At 43.9% G+C, this 21,250-nt stretch overlaps 1 protein-coding gene across 1 annotated transcript in view; it reads left to right on the top strand.

Annotated features, from left to right (window-relative positions):
* CD34 (CD34 molecule) overlaps positions 1 to 21,250 on the top strand; it is a 142,821-nt gene that overhangs the window by 94,097 nt on the left and 27,474 nt on the right. The window contains exons 3-4 of the mRNA XM_073587291.1: positions 3,090 to 3,361; positions 5,716 to 5,790. Of these exons, the coding sequence (XP_073443392.1) occupies positions 3,090 to 3,361; positions 5,716 to 5,790 (347 nt within the window). The remainder of the gene's footprint in view (positions 1 to 3,089; positions 3,362 to 5,715; positions 5,791 to 21,250) is intronic.

The following is a 21,250-nucleotide window of genomic DNA, read 5'->3' as shown; positions in this document are numbered from 1 at the left end:
AACACCAGTTGCAGCTGCTTAGAACCAGAGTCCCAAGGAAGTGTTCAGCTTCTGCCACGAAGTCAAGCATGCTTGAGCCCAGCTCAGTGGCCAAGTCCCACATGGTGAGTGCCACTCTCCATAGTAGCCACTCCACCAGACCATGCAGACATTTCCCGCTGACTCCATCACTGTGACCCCACCACGCCATGCCAGCCCTTCGTCCAGACACCATAGCTGCAACAAGTCCCCCCTGGCTAAGCTGCGCAGGACTCCTCACCAGCTCCATCCTTCCTCCAGGCTCTCCAAAAACAGAGTGAACACAAACTCACAATATCACAGGCAGTGATTGCACACCTCTAGCACACCTTTATAGGGTGTCACACCTGATACCTAATTAAGTGCACAAAAACCCAAAGTGCAATACCAAAACCACCACCGGGGACAGTCAAAACACCTTTGAACTTAACCAAAGTAAAAAAAGTTCACTTTGTGCTTTTAATACCGCCAGATCCAACACTGGATCATGACACCCACTACACCTATATAAATTGCTTGAGGAGTGTAGTCTCCAAAATGGGGTCACTTGTTGGGTTTTCCACTGTTTAGGAACATCAGGGGCTCTGTAAATGCGACATGGCATCTGCTATCTATTCCTGACAATTTTGCACTCCAAAAGTCAACAGGAGACTATGGACCTGGGGACACTCTTTTCCGTCTTATCCCTGCCATGTGCCAAACAGTAGTTTTCCCCCACATATGGGGTATCGGCGCACTCAGGTGGAATTTCACAACACATTATATGGTCAATTTTCTCCTGCTATCCTTGTAAAAATGGAAAATTTGGGGCTAATGCAACATTTATGGGGGAAAATCGTGAAGGAGCGCCATTTGATTTTTGGAGTGCAAAATTGTCTGGACTATATAGCGGATGCCATGTTGCATTTGCAAAGCACCCAATGTGCCTAAACAGTGGAAACCCCCACAAGCACCTGGGAGTTCAATGTGCATGTAAAAGTGAAAAAAAATGGTGCTAAAGCAACATTTCTGGTGAAAAAACCTAATTTTTAATTTTCACGGTCCAATGTTTTAAAATTCTGTGAAGCGCATGGAGGGGTTCAAAATGTTCACTAAAGGCTAGACAAGTTTTTTGAATGGTGTAGTTTCTAAAGTGGGGTTACTTGTGAGGTGTTACCACTGGTTAGGCACATCAGGGGCTCTGCAAATGTGACCTGGCATCCACTATCTATATTTCAGACAATTTTGCACTCCAAAAGTCAATTGGCACTCCTTCCATTCTGAGCACTGCTATCCTCCCAAGTAGTAGTTTTCCCCCACAAATAGGGTATCGGCGCACTCAGGAGACATTGCAGAACAAATTTTAATGTCTATTTTCTCCTGTTATCCTTGTGAAAATGAAAAATTTGGGGCTAAAGCAACATTTCAAAGTAAAATCTTATTTTTTTTACCTTCCACATTGTTTAAATTCCTGTGCTGCATCTAAAGGGTTAATAAACGTTTTCAATGTGATTTTCAGCACCCCACAGGGTGCAGCTTTTAAAATTGTGCCAATTTTCAATATTTTTTGTCATATAGTCACTCAAAGTCACTTCAAATGTGATGTGGTCCTTAAAAAATAAGTTTAGTAAATTTTGTTGGAAAAATGGAAAATTGCTTATAAACCTTTTAACCATTCTAATAAACAAAAAAAAATGCTAATGTAAGTAGACATGTGGTAAATGTTATATAGTAATTATTTTATGTTGTATAGCAATCTAATTTAAGGGCATAAAAATTCAAAGTTTGAAAATTAAAATGTTTTAATTTTTTTGTCAAATTTTCAATATTTTCATAAATAAACCCAAATCATATCGATTAAAATTTACAACTAAAATGAAGTACAAAATGTCCCGAAAAAACATTCTCAGAATCACTAGGATACGTTAAAGTGTTCCAGAGTTATTATTTCATAAAGTGACACATGTTAGATTTTAAAAATGAAACTCGGTTATTAACATAGAAAGTGGCTCGGTCCTTAAGGGGTTAATCCTCCTAGAAATTTATAAATAAATTAAGAACTGTCTATTATCAGTTGGGGGGGTGTTACTAAATACTGTTATGCAGTCCAATCAGGGCTGACAGTACTAGTAGGGAATGGTAACACCATGTTGTCAATTTATTTGCAAATATATTTTGAAACAATAATGGACAAACTGCACAATACAGCTATTAGCTATGAGAGCTGATATAACAAGTGTTCTTTAAGGAATGCAACTATTAATTCAAGCAGTTATGTCAGTATTGGTGACAGATTAAAAGATCGTATTCCAATTTTCTACAGATGAGGATTATTTACAGAGAGATGAAGCCACAAAAATACAGTGGGATGACATGTGCAACATATTAGCTGCTTTGCTAACATGTTCTTTGTTTTAATGAGAAACTGTAAAACTCCATTGCTGTGGCATGCATGAAACAAATGGGATTTCCATTAAAAAAAAAATTCAGTTGAAAAGATTTACTCTCCCTTCATGCCCCTACCATGACAATTGGGCTAATTTTCTAATCCCTCAAAGGGAACCTGTCACGTGAAAAAATGCTATTAACCTGCAAATATGGGGTTATTCTATAGGTCAATAGCATTCTGAACCTGCCCGGTGCCGGCACTTAGAGACCCACTGTTAGAAGGAAATTAACTTTATTCCTCCCAGCAGCGTTCGGGTTAAGTCATAGGGGTGGCGTCGGCACTGCCGCAATGACTGAATCCGAACTCTGCCAGAGATATCGGAGCTCTAAGTGAATGCACCAGGCAGATTCAGAAGCCTATTAACCTGCAGATTAATCCCATATCTGCAAGTTAATAGAATTTTTTTGACAGGACAGGTTAACAATGCAGCTTTTCAGGAGAGCATGAAGCGGCAGGTTTTGACTGCCTACTGACAAAGGCAAGGCTGTCCCCTCTCTCCATGAGCTCTATAACAGATACATAGATACATAGGCCCTTTCTTTCTTGAATTTTGTTTTGCAATCAGATAATATTGATAACATAATTGTTTTGCATTAGTAAAATTGTAACATTTGACTATAACTTCATGGTTAAATAATTTCAGGACCAACTTCAACAATATTAGCTGCAACTAATGAGCAACATATCCAAACCTCAACTCCAACACAAGTTCCTCAAGGATCCTTCACAACTGCGACAACTGAAGGGACTAATAGCAGAAATCTAATTGCAGAGGATAGTGAAAACACTACCTCCACGAGTACAGAACCGACAACTCACAGTGTGCAATCAACTAGGATCACAACAGTGAAGCATATTGAGCTGACCGAAGTACAACCAAAAGCCTCAGAGGCAACACCGGCACCAGGCATCATTGTGAGTATGTGTTGAAATGTGTCTTTCATGTGTCAGAATTACTACTTACTATATAATTTTACAATCATCAATGTTGATTGCTATGCTTATGGTGATAAAAACATTTGACCCTGACCTATAGATATTGGTTCCATTGGTGAGAGCGCTTATCGATCCTGCTTCGAAATTATTCTCTGTCGTTAGTCGTAAACCCTGTGCAAGTGTACCACATTACCATGTTGATTTTCCATGGGGAAAATCGTTTGTTTCGCATTCTCTATCTTTTATTTAGGATCTCATGGAGCATTCTGACTTACACCTTTCAGAACTAGGTCTGTTTTGACCTTGAGGACCACAAGGATTTTTCCATTTATGCATATCAGCAATCTGAAAGCCATAACTTTTTCATGAATGCAGCTTGGTTTTTTTACACTAGGAGTTTTATATTTTTATAGTAACATTTTGCAGTACCTTTTTTTTATTGATGAATTTTTATATTAGGTGGACAAATGGAATAAACCATTTTCTGGTGTTTGTGGCTTTATGAGGTTTTTTTAATGCTTTTACAAAAATAAACCTTTTCTTTTATAGAAAAAATTGATTATTTTATTTCAGTTCTAGCTCAGTTTCCAATAGTTGTAGCAGATGTTTGCTCTATAGCAGCGCCAACATATTCCATGTCATGGAATTCTGTTCCTGAGCAATTTGCTGGAAGTAACATTTGCAGGAAAGATGCCACTAAAATGGATATACAGTATGTTTGGTGTTCATATTCGAGAAGTAGGTCCGAACACATCAGAATTGTGGTCATTTCTCTATGTCTATAGCCAATTTACTCAAATGTTTATCATATTATTAAAGGAGGTTTCTGGGATTCTCATGTAATGGGCTATACAAAGTTAGGGCTCGCTCAGATTAGTGTAGAACTCAAACGAGTGCTATCTGATGCTTTATCGGACAGCACTCGGACCAATGTTATATAATGGGGCAATGTAGATCTGCGTTTTTTCCACATACTTAATTGGTGTGTTTAAAAGATCACAGCATGTTGTAAGTGGCTCAGCAAGTTTGAATGGGTATTCAAGTCTATGGGTGCATGTAAAACATCTGAGTGCAGTCCGATTCCTGTGGACTCAGACAGTGGAGAAGATGGAGAAATTAAGTTATCCCTCTTCTCTGCACCTCTCCTACAATTCTCTAATTTGAGAGAATCAACGCTAGTGTGACCCTGGCCTTACACTGATATTGAGGTTCCTGAATGTCCAAACCCATAGATCATGAAATGGAAATGAAATGAAATTCCTTCATTTGAGACTGCCCTTCCCGTGGTTGTTCCTTCCCGGGGAAAGACCTGGCTAGTCATTGCTTGCGTTGAGAAACAGGTGATGGTGTCTACGCGGCTTGTGTTTTGCACGAACCCATAGATCATACACTGACAACAGGCAATAGATTAAAAACATAATACCCCAGGATGTTCTTTTAAGGCCAGAGTCACACGGGCATATCTTTTCTGATTCAAGAGAATTGGAAGGAATAAGTAAATGACACTCAAATCAAACTCATTTCAGAGTTTGAGCCAAGTGTTAGCTTAGTGTGGTCCAATTCTCTCGAATGAGAGAATCATAGCACAGGTGAGGAGAAGATGTGGAACAAGATTTCTCCATTGTGTGAATTTACGGAAATCAGACAACTCTTGATATCATCCAAGTGCAGTCCGATTATTTACACACACCCATAGACTTGAATCGATGAGTGCAATCCAACTTGCGCAGAAAAAAAACGCTGATCAGCACTGCCCCATAGAATAACATTGATCAGATTGCCATCTGCCAAAACATCAGATAATGCTCATCTAATGCATCTTGTGTCAGTGAGCCCTAACAAGAAGATCTGGAAAAATTGTATGAGGCACAGCCCTTCTACTGTTGCCCAGATGACCCAAAGAATACAGCAGACTCATGAGTCTTTGGTATTGAAGACTTATGAAGTCTCAATATTCTTGAAGCACTTTGCTTGCCCATCTCATCGGCAACTCATTGGTTGCTGCATATGTGTCCATATCAGTCACATATCTGGGGCGGTGAGTCCCTTAATACAATATAGTCTGCTGTATTCTGTCATCACTCCCAGATGACCAAGGGCAGATTATTATTTGTGCTATTAGGAAAATGGATCTGTTCCCATATTCGGCTGCCATTAAACAGGAAAGCATAGTAGACAGATATGCTTTATTAATGTATTGCAGCATACAGAAGATAGGAACTTTAGCCATTATTAAAATATTTATTGCACATACATTTATTCTATAGAAATACAGATTTGTACAATACAAAAAAAATGAAAAAAAAAATTGCAAATTTCTTTTCATTTTGCAGACTTGCCTAGGCCTTACAAACCTTTCATCAGTGTCACAAGTGGCTTGCTTTCAGTATGAAGATGAAACAACTTGTGTAAGTTATGTATAGTAAACCATTGGCACATTTCCCACAATTGCAACTAAAAATATATGTATCAGTTGTCAGGGGCACCTGAACACCCATAGAAAAAGTTCCCACAACCTTCACTGTGCAGAAATATGCCTGAGTTACACAGGCATTCTCAAATTATTAAGTTGCTTTAAAGAAGACCTTTCATTAATTTTTCACATTGAACTGGACACTGGGTGTAGTGGCTGCAGACAGAATAAAACACTTTTTAAAAAAATTGCCTTGTCATTCCGGCGATGTAAGCATTTAAAGTATTTGGCATTTAATGAGTTAACCTTTGATAAATCCAAGAGGGTGTAATCAGATACTTTCTGCTAGGGGTGTGTACTTTTTCCCCCTGTGTGATGCTGACCAATCATAATCAGGCAGCAACACTCAAAAGAAAGAACACCCCCCCACCATAGACATTATACATCTCACTGAAAAACCCGATCTTAGCGATGGTGGGGGAGTGTTCTTTCCTTTTTGAGTATTGCTGTCTGCTATAATTGGTAAGCATTCTACAAGGAGGAAACTATCTGATAGCACCCACTTGGACTTAACAAACATTTACTCATTAGGTGCCAAATACATTGATTACAAATATCTTCGCAGCAAAGGCAACATTTCTAAAACCCACAGAATAACATTCTATTTAACTCTGCAGCCGCTATCATCTTTTTAGTTCAATGTGAAAGATTTGGTGTAAGGTACTCTTTAAAGCTACTCTGTCAGCACAGGATGACTATGTACGATGCTTTATGGTGGAGCTAATCATTTAAATACACCTTCCCACCTGCTAGTTTTCCATCAGTCTCCTCCCCATCTCATTTGATTGACAGCTCTGACTTCATAGAACCAGAGAAGGGTGGTTATTATTTGATGATCGAGCGCTGAATTGCTCGAGTGCTCGGTTCTTGAATAGAGCACGTAGGACGCTTTGTCATGCTCACCTCGAGTAGCGAGCATATTGGAAGTGAATGTGAAACTCGAGCATTTTTCCGGTGGACTCTCTCTCTCCCTCTCTCTCTCTGGCTGACAGAGGAGTCCCTGCACTTCCAGCAGAGGAATACCCTGCTTCAGTGCAGTGCACGGCTCAGATTATTCAGATGAGCATTTTACGGGGACCTGAGCTCTAGAGCACCACGTGATACTCGACTACGCTCACCCATCACTAATGGAGATAGATGGAAAACAATCAGGTGGGAAGGTGTTTTTAAATGATTAGCCTGTCAAGAAGCACTGAGTGCCTCTACTTGATTTAAACAGTCATTGTGTGCTGACAGAGTTAGCATGAAAATAAACAAGTTTGAAATTGACATGCTTTTTTATCTGCCATTTTATTGCCATAGCAACTTTTATTTTTCATTGTGTAAAGTTGGTTTCTATGGAGCTTGACCACCAGTAGCTGTCCAGACCATGACCGAGTGTGTGCAGTAACTACATTCCAGGAGAGAAGTTAACTTTTATCATACAACTTTCTCCAGTCTATAGATAGTTATAAGGCTGCTCACCACCCTCTCCCTCTGCCCTCTCTCTCCATCTCAGCTCCTGACAAGCTGTTCTTATCAGTCCTGTAGAATCACAATCCACTGCACCCAGCATCACCACTCTCACCAGCCTGTGCCATGTGCTTGTTCAAATGCACTGTTATATCTGTATGCAAACACAGTGATGACAGTGTAAACTCAGAACAAACCACTGATAGCTGAATGTGTTACAACAGAACTTGTGCTGAGCTTTAAAGTTCTACTAATACTACAGTTCTCCTACTCACCACAGCTGTCAATCAAGGGGGAGTGCGCGCCCCACCATAAACCATGAAGTACGGTAAGTAGAAAACAGGCTTGTGAGCTGCACCAGAGACAACTTGAGAATAACCCTTTAGTAGACAAGTTTGAAAAAATAGATTTTTTTAACTAACAATATCATCTTTAAAAGAAATAGTTTATCCTTTTTTGGGGGTTAAGATAAATTAATGTAATTGTCAGTCTTGGACATTAATACAAAAAAGTGCATTTGTTTGCTAAAGATTGATGTTTTTATTTCAGTCATTTTGTTGTACTCTAGGACAAATTTCTGACCAGTTTTTGTTCAGGTTTGAGGCATATGCTGCAACTAAAAGTCTTCTTAAATATCTAAATTTCAGTGAAATTTTTTTTTTTGAAAAAAGGAGATCTTTGCAATAATGTGTTGAATAGACACAGAAGTATGACAAAATATACTCAAAGATTTAAAAAGATACTATATTTTTTATATAATTTTGTAGAGCATGGAAAGCTAACAAACTTTGCAAATCACTTTATTCGGTGATTTATCTTCATTTCTGTAAAGTAAATGTATTTAAGTGGCTTATAAACCATTGTTTTCCCCAGTATATTTCTCTCCTCTTAGCTGCACTCACAGTATATCACAATGTACTCATTTGGAGTACAGATCATAGCAGTAAAATAGCCAGCACCCTTTTCCTCTTTCTGAATGAGTTAGAGCTCATTCAGGCACCATTTTTTTTTCACGCACAAGAAAAACATACTGAGTTTCATCAGTGATTTTGCATACGAGTTTAATTAGAGATTGGTCCGATTTTCATCTGCTTTCTTGTCTGTAAAAAAATAGTGTCTCCATGTTCTCCTATCTAAAGGTCTAGAAAAATCGATTCTTTACTTATATTGCCGACACTCGAATCAAAATCGTTCATGTGCCCATGATTTTCAGCTTATTGCTCGGCATGTGGAAAAATCAACATCATATGAATAACCCCATTCACTAGTATACATATGAAAAACATGAACAGCACTCATACGTAAAAAACGACATCTGAATTAGGCCTTAGGGAGACACAGGTGCTGAGTTGACCCTTTCACTACCATCATCTGTAAAAGAGTGATTAACTGGCGAAAAAACAGTGGTTTGGAATCTACTTACATGTAATTTTATTATATAAATTAAAACAGATCCCCTGAGGCCTCATTTAGATGTCCGTGTTTAAACACGTACATGAAAAAAATTTAATTAGTGTCATCTGTGTTTTGGATCAGTGTGTCATCAGTGTATAGTCTGTGCAGGCCCGGATTGGCAATATAACCAACCGGGCATTTTCCCGCTGGGCCGCTGTCATGTGGGCCGCGGGCGGCACCGCCCGATCATCTGGCCGCTTGCCAGCGGCTGCGGCCACTGTGGCTCCTGCCGCCGGCCCTCTGCGGGCACGGCTCCAAGTTCCTCCCGCACTGCAGGGAGATAAGCCACCACGCCTCCCCCCACGCACCCCATCCTCGCTGTAGCATGAGACCCCCCCCGCCCCCGCAGCCACTCACAGTGTCGTTTGCCTTCTCTGTTCGCAGGACCTGTGATGAGGTCACAGGAGGGGAGGAGTCAGTGGGTCACATGATCAGGAGACTTTGTCCAGACCCCTGATCATGTGACCCCTGACTCCGCCCCTCCTGTGACCTCATCACAGGTCCTGTGCGCACAGCCTTGCCTCTTGGTGTCTGCAAGACTCTGCTGTGCTGTTGGCTGTTGTCATGGTGCTGGATGAGATAAGTATGTGTGGGGTCAGGAGGGGTTTACAGGGTAGATGTAGCAGGGCTGTATGTGTATGGGGTGTACTGAGCGGAGCCGTGTGTGTATGAGGTGTACGGAGCGGAGTCGTGTGTGTACGAGGTGTACGGAGCGGAGCCGTATGTTTATGAGGTGTACGTAGCGGAGCCGTGTGTGTACGAGGTGTACTGAGCGGAGCCGTGTGTGTACGAGGTGTATGGAGCGGAGCCGTGTGTGTACGAGGTGTACGGAACAGAGCCGCGTGTACGAGGTGTACGGAGCAGAGCCGCGTGTACGAGGTGTACGGAGCAGAGCCGTGTGCGTATGAGGTGTATGGAACAGAGCCGCGTGCACGAGGTGTACGGAGCGGAGCCGTGTGTACGAGGTGTATGGAGCAGAGTCGCGTGTACGAGGTGTACGGAGCGGAGCCGTGTGTGTATGAGGTGTACGGAACAAAGCCGCGTGCATGAGGTGTATGAAGCGGTTGCCGCGTGCACGAGGTGTATGAAGCGGTTGCCGCGTGCACGAGGTGTATGGAGCGGAGCCGTGTGCACGAGGTGTATGGAGCGGAGCCGCGTGTACGAGGTGTACGGAGCGGAGCCGTGTGTGTACAAGGTGTACGGAACGGAGCCGTGTGTGTACGAGGTGTATGGAGCGGAGCAGTGTGTGTGCGAGGTGTACGGAACAGAGCCGCGTGTACGAGGTGTACGGAGCGGAGCCGTGTGTGTACGAGGTGTACGGAACAGAGCCGTGTGCACGAGGTGTACGGAACAGAGCCGTGTGCACGAGGTGTACGGAGCAGAGCCGCGTGTACGAGGTGTACGGAGCGGAGCCGTGTGTGTATGAGGTGTACGGAACAGAGCCGCGTGCACGAGGTGTAGGAAGCGGTGCCGCGTGCACGAGGTGTACGGAGCGGAGCCGCGTGCACGAGGTGTGCGGAGCGGAGCTGCGTGCACGAGGTGTACGGAGCGGAGCCGCGTGCACGAGGTGTACGGAGCGGAGCCGCGTGCACGAGGTGTACGGAGCGGAGCCGCGTGCGCGAGGTGTACGGAGCGGAGCCGTGTGTACGAGGTGTACGGAGCAGAGCCGCATGTGTACGAAGTGTATGGAGAGGAGCCGTGTGTGTATGAGGTGTACGGAACAGAGCCGCGTGTACAAGGTGTACGGAGCGGAGCCGCGTGTGTACTTGGTGTACGGAGTGGAGCCGCGTGTGTTTGGGGTATACGGAGCGGAGCCATATGTGTACGGGATGAACGGAGCGGAGCCAAGTGTGTACGAAGCATACAAAGCGGGCTTTTCCCACGGACACAGGAGTACACGGCGGAGCCCCGAGTAGCATTTTAAAACACACACGTGATGTTCCACCTGAAGTGATGTGCTTGAAGCTGACCGGAAATGAGATAATTTCTTGAGGAGATTGTAACAGAACCAGGAATGCTTCAGATCCATCACCGTGTCCTCCTCCGACAGCGCAGACAGCAGGATCGCCTTGAAATCGGGGATTCCGGCCATGTGAGCGGATCATGATATGTCCTGCATCGGGAGGCTCAGGTGGGCACTACAATGGGAGCCGGGCTGCTATAGTATCTTTATAGAATCTTTCTTTATTTCTTTCTCTCTTTTTCTTTCTTTCTCTGTTCTTTCTCATTCTCTGTTCTGTCTTTCCCTCATTTTCTTTCTCTCTCTCTCTGTTCTTTCTTTCTCTCTCTAATCTTTCTTTTTTCTTTCTCTCTCTGTTCTTTCTTTCCCCTCTTTCTTTCTTTTTCTTTCTTTTTCTTTCCTCTCTTTCTTTCTTTCTGTTCTTTCTTTCTTTTCTTTACTTCTTTCTCTCTCTATTCTTTCTCTGTCTCTCTCTGTTCTTTCTTTCCCCTCTTTTTTCTCTCTCTATTCTTTCTCTGTCTCTCTCTGTACTTTCTTTCCCCTCTTTCTTTCTCTCTCTGTTCTTTCACTGTCTCTCTCTGTTCTTTCTTTCTTTTTTCCCCTCTTTCTTTCTTTCTCTTTTTTCTTTTTTCTCTCTCTCTGTTTTCTCTCTTCCTTAGTGCCAGTCAGTGTGCCCATAATGCCAGCCACTGTGCCCTCAGTACAAGTCAGTGTGATCAGCAGTGCTAAATGGGTGCGATTAGGCGTGGACATGGGTGTGACTAGTTGTGGAATGGGTGTGGCCGGGCGTGGCCTAAAATTTGCAGCGGCGTGCGCAGCGCAGTCTTTGTCCCTCTTACCCTTCCTCAAAAGTTGGGAGGTATGATAGGGGCAGTTATGACCAGGGGGTCTGGTTGCCCAATGGATAGCAGTTCTGCCACGAATTCTGTCACCGTGTGTACAAAAGGGGACAGAGCTTTGGGAGGAGTACTGTACCTAAAAGCAATAAATAGGACTGAGCTGAAATACTGGACACAGCTGTGACTACATCTTATATAGTCGTGTTAATCTCCTCTCACTGCTTGTAACCTACAAGTGTACAAAAATATTATATAGTCACCATATGACTAGTGGGCCTGTGTAACTTCAAATGCCAGGGCTGAATTATAGTCCCAGTCCGGCCCTGAGTCTGTGTGTCCCAAGTCACAAGACCGGACAACCTCTTTAAATACAGACAGCACTTGGATGCCATTCTAGTGCTGTAAGTGTTTTTTACGGCCCCATAGACTTGTATTGGCCCTTTTCATCCGTGATATTGGAAGAAAACTGGCTTTATTCTGAGTTTTACATGGACACACAGTCTGTGAAAAAACACGGACATGTGAATAGCACCATATATTACACTAGATTATGGCCCGATGCTATCGCATCGGGAGGATGCGATAGCATCACACCTCTTGCCATGTTAACCCTCAACACACACACTCCTCAACACACACTCCTCTCACCTTTCACCATCTCCACTCACTCTTTCACTCCACATACGACCCCTTCTCTCACTCCGTCTCTCATACTCACGCCGTCATCGCCGCTGGTCCACGATCCCCGACATCTTTTTCCGCCGGCGCCATCCTGGATCCAGACGTTGTCCACGCCGGCGACATGTTCTTGCGGCGACGCCATCTTGAGTATCGTGAAATCCCGCGATAGTCAAGATGGCGTCGCCGGAAGAACATGTTGCCGGCGTGGACGACGTCGGGGTCCAAAATGGCGTCGGCGAAATCTCGCGAGTTTTCGCCGACGCCATTTTGGATCCCGACGTCGTCCTCGCCGGCGACATGTTCTTGTGGCAACGCCATCTTGACTATCGCGGGATTTCGCCGATCCAAAATGGCGTCGCCGCAAGAACATGTCGCCGGCGTGGACGACGTCGGGATCCAAAATGGCGTCGGCAAAATCTCGCAAGTTTTCGCCGACGCCATTTTGGATCCCGACGTCGTCCTCGCCGGCGACATGTTCTTGTGGTGACGCAATCTTGACTATCGCGGGATTTCGCCGATCCAAAATGGCGTCACCGCAAGAACATGTCGCCGGCGTGGAGGACGTCTGGATCCAGGATGGCGCCGGCGGAAGAAGATGTCGGGGATCGTGGATTAGCGGCGATGACGGCATGAGTATGAGAGACGGAGTGAGAGAAAGGGTCGTATGTGGAGTGAAAGAGTAAGTGGACGTGAGTGGAGATGGTGAAAGGTGAGTGGAGTGTGTGTGTTGAGCGTTAACATGGAAAGAGGTGTGCGGTGACGTCACCGGTTACAACTGGACGGAAGTTGTTACAACCAGAAGTTGCTTAGGGCATTTATTATTATAGAATAGATAAGCGTTGTATCTGTGAAAAAAACTGATTTTTTTTATCAAAAGCCTGAATTCATGTCTAAACCTGAGTGCTCTTAAAAAAATGTGCAACAAAAAAGTACACGAGGATGCTGGTCATCTTGAAAACCTCTCCAAAAGGAGAAGGGTCCCTTAAACCATTCCCCGTCCCTCCGAGCCAGAAGGCCACAGCGAGGGACAGGGACAAATTGCCTCCTCCAGCCGAAGCCAGAGGAGACTGTTGTGAGTTCATTTTCCCCTTCATTACTGAGGCCCGAGGAACTCCCTCTTCTGGTAAAGAAAGGTAGTGAGCCTGATTGTCAAACACCTGAGGCTGATGATTGTGACTGGCTGAGTGGAGTTACGGACTGGATATAATGCTGCTGACACCCTTCTGCCCTGCGGGTGATTTCTCTGCGGGATCCTTGGAGACCAGTCTGAATTCCTGCTCCTCCAAAGCTAAGTTTGCTGCTCGGCCTTTTGCTTTTGTGCTTTGACTTTGTTTTTGCTTTGTTTTTCTGGATTTCGGCCATTCCCTGCTGGGGTGTGCTGAATTCATTTAGCTCTGTCTTCTGAAAATACCTGAGTGCTGATTCAGTTTTTGAAGCCTAGCTGCTTCAGGGCCTTTTTCATATCAGCTGATTGGCTTATGTCTTTGATAGGGTTTTGGCAGATTGCAGACAGCAGCCTTCCTGTCCTTTCCTATCTAGGTAGTTTTGGGGCCCCGTCTTTGCTCAGTCTATCTTTCTGTCTGTGTTAGTATTTTCATCTTGCTTCACCGTCATTATATGTTGGGGGCTGTCTATTGCTTTGGGGTCTGCTCTGGGGCAGTTTAGATTTCCCCTTTCTTTCTTTAGGCCTATGTATTTCTCCGGCTGTGATCGAGGGGTCTAGGGCATCGTAGGAACCCCCCACGGCTACTGCTAGTTGTGTTGATAGGTTCAGGGGTCTGCAATCTGAAAGTTGCCAACTTCTTTGGTTTTCTGGACTTAGCTTGTATTTCTGCTTTTGCCTCCTACGGTGACTCATTCATAACAGAATCACCCGCCATACCGCAGATTATAGGGTACTCAATAGCAGGAAAGAATTGTAAAAAAGAAAAAAAGTGTGTATATTTTTTCCTCTATATCTCTGAGGCCGTAGGGGGAATTTTTTTTTTCTCTCAATGGAGATAAAGCAATTGTCTGATCGTGTGGAGCAGCTCGCTGCGGAAGTGCGGGGAATTTCCGCCTACCTTGCTCATTCACATGCTGCTGAACCAAAGATTCCTACACCTGATGTATTTTTTGGGGATCGGTCTAAATTTTTGAATTTCAAAAATAATTGTAAATTATTTTTTGCCTTGAAGCCTAACTCGTCAGGGAGCTCTGCGCAGCAGGTTAAAATTGTCTTCTCTTTGCTGCGTGGCGATCCCCAGGATTGGGCATTTTCTTTGAAACCAGATGATCCTATTCTGACTAATGTGAACGCATTTCTTCAGGCCTTGGGGTTGTTGTATGACGAACCTAATGCCATTGATCAGGCTGAAAAGACCCTGCTGGCATTGAACCAGGGTCGTGATTCTTCAGAATTGTACTGTCAAAAATTCCGAAAGTGGGCAGTACTTACTACCTGGAATGATAATGCCTTGGCTGCTCTCTTTCGGAAGGGGTTGTCAGAAGCCGTAAAAGATACTATGGTGGGATTTCCTGTTCCCTCTGGTCTTGACGATTCTATGTCATTAGCCATTCAGGTTGATCGGCGTTTGCGCGAACGCAAAGCTGCACGAGAGGTGTTGCCACCTGTTGAACAAATGCCTGAACCTAAGCAATGTGATAGAGTTTTTTCCAGAGAGCAGTGTCAGGAGTTCAGAAGGCGTAATAAGTTGTGTTTTTTCTGTGGAGATGCCTCGCATATTATTTCTGTCTGTCCCAAACGAGAGAAACGCTTTGCACACACGTTTTCTGTTGGGGGTGTTCAACCTAAGTTTCTTCTGGCTATTACTCTGATCTGCTCCCTGTCCACATTTTCCGCCAAGGCGTTTGTGGATTCGGGAGCAGCCCTAAACCTAATGGACTTGGATTTTGCTAAACGTTGTGGATTTCCGATGACACCTCTGCAGACGCCTATCCCTTTGAGGGGAATTGATGCTACTCCTTTGGCTAAAAATAAACCCCAGTTTTGGACCCAGGTGGTAATGCGGGTCACCCCAGACCATCAAGAAAATTGCAGATTTCTGGTGTTGCATAATCTGCATGATACTGTTGTTCTGGGGTTTCCCTGGTTACAGATTCATAATCCAGTTTTGGATTGGAAATCTGTGTCTGTGGTGAGTTGGGGTTGTCGGTGTGCCTTTACTGAGGCTCCGGTGTTTTCCACCTCTCCTCAGTCGAATGATGTTCCTGATTATTTGGCGGACTTTTATGATGTATTTAGTGAGAATGAGTCTGTGTCTCTGCCTCCTCATAGGAGTTATGACTGTGCAATTGAACTGAGCCCGGGGTGTAAATTTCCCAAGGGTCGGCTCTTCAATTTATCTGTACCCGAGCACGAGGCCATGCGATCCTATATTAAGGAGGCGTTGGGGAAGGGTCATATTAGACCATCCTCGTCACCCTTGGGTGCCGGTTTTTTTTTTGTAGCCAAAAAGGATGGATCATTAAGACCTTGTATTGATTATTGTGCCCTCAACAAAATTACTGTTAAATATCAGTATCCGTTACCCCTGATTTCTGATCTATTCTCCAGAGTTAAAGGTGCTTGCTGGTTTACCAAGCTTGACCTCAGGGGGGCGTATAATCTTATTCGCATTAAGCATGGGGATGAATGGAAGATGGTGTTTAATACTCCGGAGGGACATTTTGAGTACCTGGTCATGCCTTTTGGGCTCACTAATGCCCCTTCTGTCTTCCAGTGCTTCATGAACGATATTTTCCGAGATTTTGTCGATAAATTTTTGATTATCTATATGGATGATATTTTGATCTTCTCCAAGGATTGGGATTCTCAAGTGGAACATATTCGGACTGTGTTCCGGATCTTGAGGGAGAATTCCCTGTATGTCAAGGGATCTAAATGCCTTTTTGGAGTACAGAGGATTTCTTTTTTGGGATTTATTTTGTCCCCGTCAACTATTGAAATGGACCCGGCCAAGGTACAGGCCATTCACGATTGGGTTCAGCCCACTTCTTTGAAGGCCCTCCAGAAGTTTTTGGGTTTTGCTAATTTTTATCGGAAATTTATAGCAAAATTTTCTAGTATTGCCAAGCCATTGACTGATTTGACTAAAAAGGGTGCTGATGTGTTAAATTGGTCTCCGGAGGCTATTTCTTCCTTTCAGGAGTTGAAGCGAAGATTCACCTCCGCCCCGGTTTTGCGGCAACCTGATGTCTCACTTCCATTCCAGGTAGAGGTGGATGCTTCTGAGATTGGTGCAGGAGCTGTTTTGTCCCAAAAGGATCCTGTAACATCTAAAATGAATCCCTGTGCTTTCTTTTCCCGAAAGTTCTCTCCATCTGAACGTAACTATGATGTGGGGAATAGGGAACTGTTGGCCATGAAATGGGCATTTGAGGAGTGGAGACATTGGCATCAAGTCGTGGTCCTCACTGATCACAAGAATTTGATTTATCTAGAGTCGGCTAAGGGCTTGAACCCTAGACAGGCTAGGTGGGCCTTGTTTTTTACACGTTTTGATTTTGTGGTTTCTTTTCTTCCTGGAACAAAGAATGTCAAGGCAGACGCCCTCTCTAGGAGCTTCCTTGCTGATTCTCCTGTGGTGACCAAGCCTGCTACCATCTTAGGCGAAGGGGTAGTTCTTTCTGCCATCTCGCCCGATTTGAGACGTGCTCTGGAAGAGTTCCAGGAGGACAAACCTGAGCGTTGTCCCAGTGGAAAGTTGTATGTTCCTGACCAGTGGAAGAAGAGAGTGATGTCTGAAGTTCATTGCTCTGCTTTGGCTGGTCATCCAGGTATTTTTGGTACTAGAGATCTGGTGAGTCGGTTTTTTGGTGGCCCTCCTTGTCTCGTGATGTCAGGAATTTTGTGCAGTCCTGTGGGACGTGCTTCCGGTCTAAATCGTGTTCTTGCTCTAGTGGGTTGTTGATGCCTTTGCCTGTCCCCAATAGGCCATGGACCCATATTTCAATGGATTTCATCTCTGATATGCCTGTCTCTCAAAGGATGACTGTTATTTGGGTGATTTGTGATAGGTTCTCTAAGATGGTTCATCTTGTACCACTCCCTAAGTTGCCGTCTTCCTCTGAGTTGGTGCCCCTGTTTTTACAACAGGTGGTTCGTTTGCACGGGATTCCTGAGAACATTGTATCTGACAGAGGAGTGCAGTTTGTGTCTAGATTTTGGAGAACTTTCTGTTCCAGGCTGGGAATTCAGTTGTCCTTCTCCTCTGCTTTTCACCCTCAGACCAATGGGCAGACAGAGAGAACAAACCAGACCTTGGAGTCATATTTGAGATGTTTTATTTCTGCTAATCAGGATGATTGGGTTTCATTTTTGCCTTTGGCCGAATTTGCTTTGAATAATAGAGCTAGTTCTGCCACTTTGATGTCACCTTTTTTTTTGTAACTTTGGGTTTCATCCTTGATTTTCTTCAGGGCAGGTGGAGCCCTCTGCCTGCCCAGGTGTTAACACTGTGGTGGAGAGAATGCACCAGATCTGGGACCAAGTGGTGGATAAGTTATCTCTCTCCCAGGAGAAGGCCCAGCGGTTTTCCAACCGACATCGGACCATTGGTCCCCAGTTTAAGGTTGGTGATATGGTGTGGTTATCATCAAAAAATATTGCTATGAAGGTGGCTTCTCCTAAGTTTAAGCCTAGATTTATTGGACCTTACAAGATTGTGGAGATTATTAATCCGGTCTCTTTTCGTTTGGCTCTTCCTGTCACATTTAAAATCCATAATGTGTTCCATAAATCTTTGTTGAAGAGGTTTGTTGAACCTGTTGTTCCGGGGGGTAGCACCTCCAGACCCTGTATTGATTGAAGGTAACATGGAGTATGAGGTAGAGAAAGTACTGGATTCCCGTCTGGCTAGACGGAGACTCCAGTATTTGGTTAAGTGGAAGGGTTATGGTCAGGAGGATAATTCCTGGGTCTCCGCCTCTGATATTCATGCCAAACGTTTGGTGCGTGCCTTTCATCGGGTTCACCCTGATCGCCCTGGTGGCATAGTTGAGGGTTCGGTGACCCCTCCTCAAGGGGGAGGTACTGTTGTGAGTTCATTTTCCCCTTCATTACTGAGGCCCAAGGAACTCCCTCTTCTGGTAAAGAAAGGTAGTGAGCCTGATTGTCAAACACCTGAGGCTGATGATTGTGACTGGCTGAGTGGAGTTACGGACTGGATATAATGCTGCCGACGCCCTTCTGCCCTGCGGGTGATTTCTCTGTGGTATCCTTGGAGACCAGTCTGAATTCCTGCTCCTCCAAAGCTAAGTTTGCTGCTTGGCCTTTTGCTTTTGTGCTTTGACTTTGTTTTTGCTTTGTTTTTCTGGATTTCTGCCATTCCCTGCTGGGGTGTGCTGAATTCATTTAGCTCTGTCTTCTGAAAATACCTGAGTGCTGATTCAGTTTTTGAAGCCTAGCTGCTTCAGGGCCTTTTTCATATCAGCTGGTTGGCTTATGTCTTTGATAGGGTTTTGGCAGATTGCAGACAGCAGCCTTCCTGTCCTTTCCTATCTAGGTAGTTTTGGGGCCCCGTCTTTGCTCAGTCTATCTTTCTGTCTGTGTTAGTATTTTCATCTTGCTTCACTGTCATTATATGTTGGGGGCTGTCTATTGCTTTGAGGTCTGCTCTGGGGCAGTTTAGATTTCCCCTTTCTTTCTTTAGGCCTATGTATTTCTCCGGCTGTGATCGAGGGGTCTAGGGCATCGTAGGAACCCCCCACGGCTACTGCTAGTTGTGTTGGTAGGTTCAGGGGTCTGCAATCTGATAGTTGCCAACTTCTCTGGTTTTCTGGACTTAGCTTGTATTTCTGCTTTTGCCTCCTACGGTGACTCATTCATAACAGGAGACCTAATCTTACTCCCAGCATCTGCCCGAGTTTTTACCCAAGCAAGACACTGGGAGCCTAAGACTGTGCTCCCCTCCTGGAAGAGAGGAGCCAACAATGCTCTCCTGCCGAAAATGGAGAGTCAGGGAGAGTGGAACCTGATGGCCACACACTCCCCCCTAGAACCTGTCAAGAAGGGAACCCATGAGGGAACCACATCCTAACAAAAGTCCTAGTGACAAGTGAATAGGTGACACACAGTGACAAAAATATAATAAATAAAAATAAATAGTGACAGTTTTTCAGTGTAATACTGACTGGACTTTCGACCCAGAATTTTAAAAATTCCCCATCGTAAGGCCAAAAGGACCAGACTAAGGGTGTGTGCATGAAGAAAGAAAATGAAGCGTTTGTGCAAAAGTGCCGAAACTCAAGTGGGGTTCCCAATCCCAATGAGTTAAGGCACCCCAGGGTCACCACTGGTGGGGCACTTAACACTTTGGGCTTTCGATTTCCCCCGGCCCAATGGTGTTGATCCTGGGGGGCCATGCTTTCCACCAAATGACTATATGAGCCACCTAGCATACTAACAAGTGTCAAACGCCAGTGTGCATTGTATCAGTCTACTAAGGCGGCCCAGGCCAAAGCCGCCTTTTCGAAAGATACTACACTTGATCTTAGCCAAAAGAACGAGAAGAGATCTGTGAAAATAAACTGATACAACATGTACTTGCAACACAGACATCAACATTTGGCACAGTAAAAATGATTTGCAAAGTTTCATTTTTTTATGTTGGTTTGGGGTCTAAGCGGTAACTTTTCTCCTTGTGGAGACTGACATATCAAGCCTGGCATGTCAGAATGAGGAGACTTAAAAGCCATGCATGCTCCTCTGAGAAATTAAATATGCAAATTGTCTCTTCGGAGAGGGAGATGACTTGAACTCTAGCGCCACCTAATGGAAGCAGCGATCATAAGAGTCAATATCGACCTTTCAAAGAGCCTTGGAAAATGAGTTGGGATAGACGCCAAACCAAAATCTCAATTCAATATTGACTTTTAGGATTGCTTCTTCCAATAGGTGGCGCTAAAGTTCAAGTCCTCTTCCTCTCTGAAGAGACAATTTACATTTTCCATGTTGGTTCAAAATTCAGGAAAAAATAAGTTTAGTTGCTCATTAAAGAATGCTTACAAGAAGAATATGATAGTGTTTGTCCCATATTAGAATAGAAGGTCTGCATTGTTCATCGGCTATGTCTGGTATTAAATTTCCCTACGTCTCAATAAAATGGGTTTGATCTGCAAACAAAATTGGCACTGTTTGTTGTTTTCTTTTAATAAAATTTCCATAAGTTACAACCATGAAGTCTGAAACCAAACTTCTGATAGACTGATTACTTCTCATTTTGATCAGGATCATTTTTGACAAATTTTGTGTGAATTCTAACCACTAAATAAATGTACAAACATATACAAAAGTGCATTACTCTACTACAACTGTATAAGAAGTTTATAGGGTTTGAATCCATGCAAGGTCTCCATACCAAAGATGACCGATGTCTTCAGTAATGCAGCCTCAGGCTTTGGGCATACATTACCTGACTAATGGGTTTGACAGTTTAATGTACAATAAGGGCCTTGTTATAATTTCCTTCTGGTAGGTCCATATTCAGCTACAGTAGTGAAAATAAGTGTTTGATACACTGCCAATTTTGCAAGTTTTCTCACCTACAAAGGTACACTTCAACTGTGAGAGACAGAATATTCAAACAAATTTCAAAAAAGCACATTGTATGATTTTTACATAATTAATTTGCATTTTACTGCATGAAATAAGTATTTGATACAGTAGAAAAACAACTTAATATTTGGACAGAAACCTTTGTTTGCAATTACAGAGGTCAGAAATTTCCTGTAGTTCTTGACCAAGTTTGCACACCACATGGCAGCAGGGATATTGTCCCACTTCTCCATACAGATCTTCCCTAGATCTTTCAGGTTTCAGGGCTGTTGCTGGGCAACATTGAGTTTCAGCTCCCTCCAAATATTTTCTACTGGGTTCAGGTCTGGAGAGTGGCTAGGACACTCCAGGACCTTGAAAAGTATGACCCGGACTGTATCCCCCATAGGGGGCTTAAGAGGAGTGCCGCATGACTAAGGAGGTTTGCTAGGCCATAACTTTGGGTAAGAAG

This window comes from Dendrobates tinctorius, unplaced genomic scaffold (assembly GCF_039654945.1).
Source record: "Dendrobates tinctorius isolate UK_male_01 unplaced genomic scaffold, ASM3965494v1 ptg000098l, whole genome shotgun sequence".
In the NCBI taxonomy this organism is placed as follows: Eukaryota; Metazoa; Chordata; class Amphibia; order Anura; family Dendrobatidae; genus Dendrobates; species Dendrobates tinctorius.
This window is presented reverse-complemented; position numbering and strand designations above follow the sequence as displayed.